The sequence below is a fragment of the Oncorhynchus gorbuscha genome, linkage group LG13, assembly GCF_021184085.1.
Source record: "Oncorhynchus gorbuscha isolate QuinsamMale2020 ecotype Even-year linkage group LG13, OgorEven_v1.0, whole genome shotgun sequence".
Taxonomy (NCBI): Eukaryota; Metazoa; Chordata; class Actinopteri; order Salmoniformes; family Salmonidae; genus Oncorhynchus; species Oncorhynchus gorbuscha.
The window spans coordinates 78,067,247-78,072,508 of NC_060185.1; the positions used below are offsets into that span (position 1 = coordinate 78,067,247).

Sequence of the window (5,262 nt, forward strand, 5' to 3'; positions counted from 1 at the left end):
CAAAAAAAACATTTGAGAGAGCACTTAGCTTAGTAGGTGTAGGTTTTCAAAGAATCTGTGAACAAGCTTGTCTCAAGAGGCTCTCTCTCATGGTCTCCTGCTGGCTTCACTGCTGCTCGTCTCAACGACACCTTCCACTTAGTAGTCCGGCTCAGCAAAGAGGGGAGTGGATACATACAGGAAAGGAGGAGAGGAGAGTCCTTGTTTGACCTGGAAAGGTCAACAAAGGTCACAGATGAAAGATCATCTGTTGGAATGTATTTTTTGGAGGGTGCATATGAGCACCCCCCTACAGAGTTTTTACCCAGTTGAGTCCCCTTTGAAGGCTGTCTGGTGGCTGCCTGGAGGCCTGAAACATTTCCATCAAAGTCAAAAGCAATGTCACTCAAAACATAATGCAACCGTGAGCTCAAAAATAGTGATAATGTTACTAGGGATTTTCATCTCTCCCTATCTTCAGGCACTCTCTCTTTGCTTTGTATCTCTCCATCTCGCTTCCTTGATGTCTGTGACCTGCTTCGACATGTTCCGATGACGGCCGGTGATGGCATAACTCAACACTAACCACAAAACCATATGTGATCTCAGAGGAATTTATCCAGCATTGCTCTCCCCAGACTGAAAGAGGTAGTAAGAATGATTTGGTTTGCATTAAGGAGATTAAGAGGGTTATAAATCTGTCTGGGCAGTCCTGGAGGTGCTTTATGGTTCTATGTGGAACTAAGCTACCACAGAATTAAAAGGTGCAAGATGCAGAAATCACTCCGCCATTTCCTGGTTGCAAAAATTGCATAGTGTAGAGAATTATTGTACCATCTGAGAAATATATAAAATACAAATATTTGTAGCTTTTTGAAGGTGTTGTACAAAACCCGAATGTACCAAAACCAAAAATTAAACTTAACGGGAAGCATACACATAGCACACGTAGTACAGATCTACCGTTTCTTACACTTACATTCAATGAGAACGATAGATCTTCAACTCACATTTCTATGTGAATTGTGTTGGGTCGCCCAAAGTTATATAACTGCGTCTTTAAATTCAACACAATATAATGTGAACTGGTGGATCTACTTTTCTTAATTCAAATACCCAGTGTCCCATAATAGCAACAGAAAAGGTTTGAATGAATAATTAATTGCTTAAAAAAATATAATAGTATGGACACACCCTTAATCATAATCAACTTCTATTTTGATTAAACACAGTTTGACTTAACCTTACCTGTATCCTCCCGCTAGAACGCACTCATAACACAGATACCTTTCTCTCTACAAATATCCTCCTGCAACCATTTACATGAAAAATATACCAGACAGCATACTGTACAGCCATTGAATGTCACCATGATATCTAACATGAATGAAAGAAGCAACCAACTAGCATCTGTCCTCAGCACCCACTACTAACAAAGCAGAAGTGTCTCCCACAGCTGTGAAAGAGGGCTTCTGTCTACACTGGCTTAGACATATGCAGGGTAGCCAAGCAGGCATTTCAAGACTGAAATGTTTGTTAAAGATCCAATGTAGTATATAAACCCTGGATTTCCGATGCTATGTACTGGCCATTGAGAGGCTTTGAAGCCACCGGTCAGCCATATTGGCTCTCCCCAGTAGGAACAGTCCTCCATAGGAATGGAGTGCTATAAATCATTGGAAAGATCTCATCTAGACATCATGTTCATTTCCCTTAACCATAAAAATACAAATGACAAAACATCCAATACCGGACTCTGAATGTGTACATTAGCAGCCTGTAAAGCTTTTTTTCCCCCTTCATATCCTGAAAATTAAATAACGTTGTGGGATGAAATACGAGGTGTACATATAGAGAAAGACCAAAAACACATTATAGCAAAATACATCTTTATTATTGTGTTAATCCTTCACTATAGAAAAAAAATCTATTATAATATTATTTACAGTATACTGTAGTAAATGTGTACATAGCAATGACCATAATACGTATTCGACCCTTTGTTACTCAATGGCTTCTTAAACTATGTATCTATTCAGTATGAATGTGTCTGAAAAAAAAATACAAATAATAATCATAGCGTAGCAGCATATAGACCCTTCAGAACACTGAATAATGACTGTTAGCAAAAATAACATGTGTGCTACTGATGACAGCATATCAATGGAAATAGACAGGCATACGGTTCTTCAGATTGATGCTCAAAAGAGTTGTTGCAGACATGCAATCCTTAAAAATGGCATGTGACACGTTAACTTAAAATCGACCTTTGAATGCCCTTATCATTGATCACTCCATTGCTTTGAAGTGATTTAGAGCTAAATAATAATGCATGTGTCTGCCATGCACTACACAGAGAGGTGAGGACACCAGGTTATCGATGAAGCCAAAACAAGACAAAATAAACTTGTATTGACTTGCAAAAAAACAGATGTGCCAAGTCTGTCTTGATTGCTGCTGGTCAGAACACTTCCACACGTTTCAAATAATACAAATATATATCTAGCTTAAATCTCCCTTTTATATACTCTGTACAGCTTCAGGATCAGCTCTTTAACATGAGAATCAGAACTGTGGTTAATACTGGCCTGAATAACAACTCAGTTCCAGTTGAATGTTCGGCCCACAAGCTCAAAGAACTTCCTATTGGGTTCATGAAAGAATCGGTAGAGTTTGTGGAGGATGGCGGGAGCCACGTGAGGGTGAGCCCTGCCCTTAGAGTCATGTAAACAACGCTCTCGCCCGTGGTCCCTCAGGCAGTAGAAGCCTTTAGTCTTGTTAAAGTAGAAGTTAGATGCGTTTATCTGTGGTTCTAGATTCAGGAACCTCTCCACTCTCTTCATCTCCGGGAAGGGGTCCCTGATCAGCTTATCCCCGTCCACAACATGGATGCTCTTTAGGGGGAAGTAACGCAGCCAGTTCTGAAGGTGCAGGTGATACAGGCTACGGTTGAGAGCTTTGTATCCTAGGTTGATCTCCCCGTCCTTCACAAGCAACGACTCAATGGGCTGGTAGCGCTTGTGCTTCTGCAGACGGTTGTAGAAGACTTGGGTGTAGTCCGACAGAACCCGCTCGGTTGGGTCCCGGAGAATGAGCAGCAGCTTGATGCCTGGGTTCATGTCGTGGATGCGTTCAGGCACCTTGCTGGAGGTGAAGTAGGCAGGGGTTTTCTCCACAGTCAGCTGGTCAGGGAGGGCAAAGGGCATCTGGCTGAGATACCAGGGTATGCCCTTCTGGAAGTGACTCTCCCAGTCAAAAAAATGCACCTCGTTCTCGGCCGCCGCTACCGCGCTGTGCAGGCTGAGCATCTCGATGAGCGCCCGTGTGCCGCCCTTCCTCACGCCGATGATGATGATGTGAGGCAACTGCTTGAAGGTTCCGTTGGGGTGGCTGGTGGTCCCGGTGTCATTGAGTGCCAGTGGGGAAGAGGCGGTGGGGGACGGAGGGGGTCCCCGGTCACCCCTCTCCGCGGGCCTGGAGGGGATAGGGGGGGGCTGCATCGCGAAGAGAAGCAGCCCGAAGAAAAAGGCCGCCATGAGGGAGGTCCTCAATCTGGTAGATTTCAGCCTGGCTAAAGGAGCACAACGGTATCCAACATTGAAAGAGCAGCTGACTGAGGACGACGGTCCACTTGAGAAAGAACAATGGTGCCTCCTCTCTGTCGATCACAGCAACACTGCTAGGACAAAAGAACAGAGGCATCATTAGATGACACTTGACACTGCAGCTGATAAGTAAATAAATACATACATTTCCCCTAGGCTTAATATATACAAATACATTATATTGCCAAATGCCAGAAATAAATACATGGATGTTTACATTAGCTCAAATGAATCTATTAGGCTTCATGCAAGTGTACATTCTAGTGTGCAGAGAGCTTTACAGTTGAATAGTTGTCATGTGTAGACTACATAACTCATCTGTCACTCTCATCACAGTGTACACATCTTTCCAGAGTGTTAATAAATAAAAAACGATTGTATTGCATGATTAAATCATTCTGTAAAATTACCAATGTAGTGTAATAAGCATGATAGTTAATTGCAATATTACTCTGATTTGTTCAACAGAAATCAATAGGTTTATCCCAATCTCTGTTTAACCCTATGGCATTGCACCACTGTCTCTACAGATGCAAATCACCATTCAGACTCTCAAGACATCAATAAGGGGGAATTGAACCTGAGATTGTGACATATCATCGGGTACTTCAGATTGAAAACGGGGTGTCAATAGAATACTTCATTTTATAGTTGTTGAAAGGACGTGTCTGTAAAAATAAGAATTAAAGTGCAATAGCCTGCAGATGAAAATAAACGGAGTAAAAAATATTGTAAAGTAGGCAATAATAAACTATAACTTAGACTCTATATACGACAGCCAGGGTGCATATTTCAAACATTTACTGTCGGATCTGAAATGTTTGTAGACGTTTTTTTTTTAGCCAACATTCAAATCCCTACGAAACAAACGTGTGCATGCATTCCTCATCCGAGTTTTAGCAATCAGTTCTACCATTAGAATGCAATTGAAATCTTACCTTTGTATTTGTCGAACTAAAGTTCATTGAGCATTCCTTTTCACTGTTCTTAGTGAGGGAGAGTCCTTGAAAATGAAGTCAGGGATCTACCAGTTTGAAAATCTATTCCAGATACATTAGAACGTGAAAATATTGCTGCAGCTTAAATGGTCGTTAACCAACTTTGTTTGCACGTCCCTCTTCTGCGAGTGTTGCGGGCTTGTGTGGTTCCTCGTATTCCGAGTTATGGCTGGATAACGTAGGCTCACGCACCCACATTACGCAATGGAGACCACTCCCCCTCTCTGACTCAGTCTTCCGGCAATTTTATGGTAAATTACAGATAGCGTTTATGGATGTGATGATGAGTAAGTAGCCATCATATCTTTCTGATGACTTTCTGACATATATTTCAGGTGATGGTAGGGCAGCAAAGTCATGAAGTTTGATTTCTTGTCAAAATGCGACCGTGTGCTACAGGTACAGGTGAACAACACTTCAAACTGGAAAAACATAGTATTAGTTTATCAACTAGAGTACACTTTGAGAAATTATGAATCAGATAAATCCAGCATTGAAACATTTCCCATGTTTAAATATGTCACATTGTCACACAAGCCTATAAAACAACTTGACTTATGTCAATAATAAATAAAACATGCAAGATGGCTTAGCAGTCAGACATCTTTTGTCCTTCTTTTTGTCGTGACCCATGTATATACCTTTTTATATATTTTTATTTGCATATCTTTTTATATTTT

At 41.3% G+C, this 5,262-nt stretch overlaps 1 protein-coding gene across 2 annotated transcripts; it reads right to left on the reverse strand.

Annotated features, from left to right (window-relative positions):
• Nucleotides 1-1,851: 1,851 nt before the first annotated feature.
• Nucleotides 1,852-4,739, reverse strand: hs3st1 (heparan sulfate (glucosamine) 3-O-sulfotransferase 1). 2 transcript variants are annotated; one of them, XM_046296653.1, is made up of 2 exons: nt 4,523-4,739; nt 1,852-3,655 (listed from the first exon to the last, which is right to left on the reverse strand). In XM_046296653.1, the coding sequence occupies exon 2, from the start codon at nt 3,513-3,515 to the stop codon at nt 2,580-2,582; it is 936 nt and encodes a 311-aa protein (XP_046152609.1). In that variant the 5' UTR covers nt 3,516-3,655; nt 4,523-4,739; the 3' UTR covers nt 1,852-2,579. The 2 variants fall into 2 exon arrangements, with proteins under 2 accessions (XP_046152609.1, XP_046152610.1); XM_046296654.1 differs by having other exon boundaries at nt 1,852-3,658.
• Between the last annotated feature and the right edge of the window lie 523 nt (nt 4,740-5,262).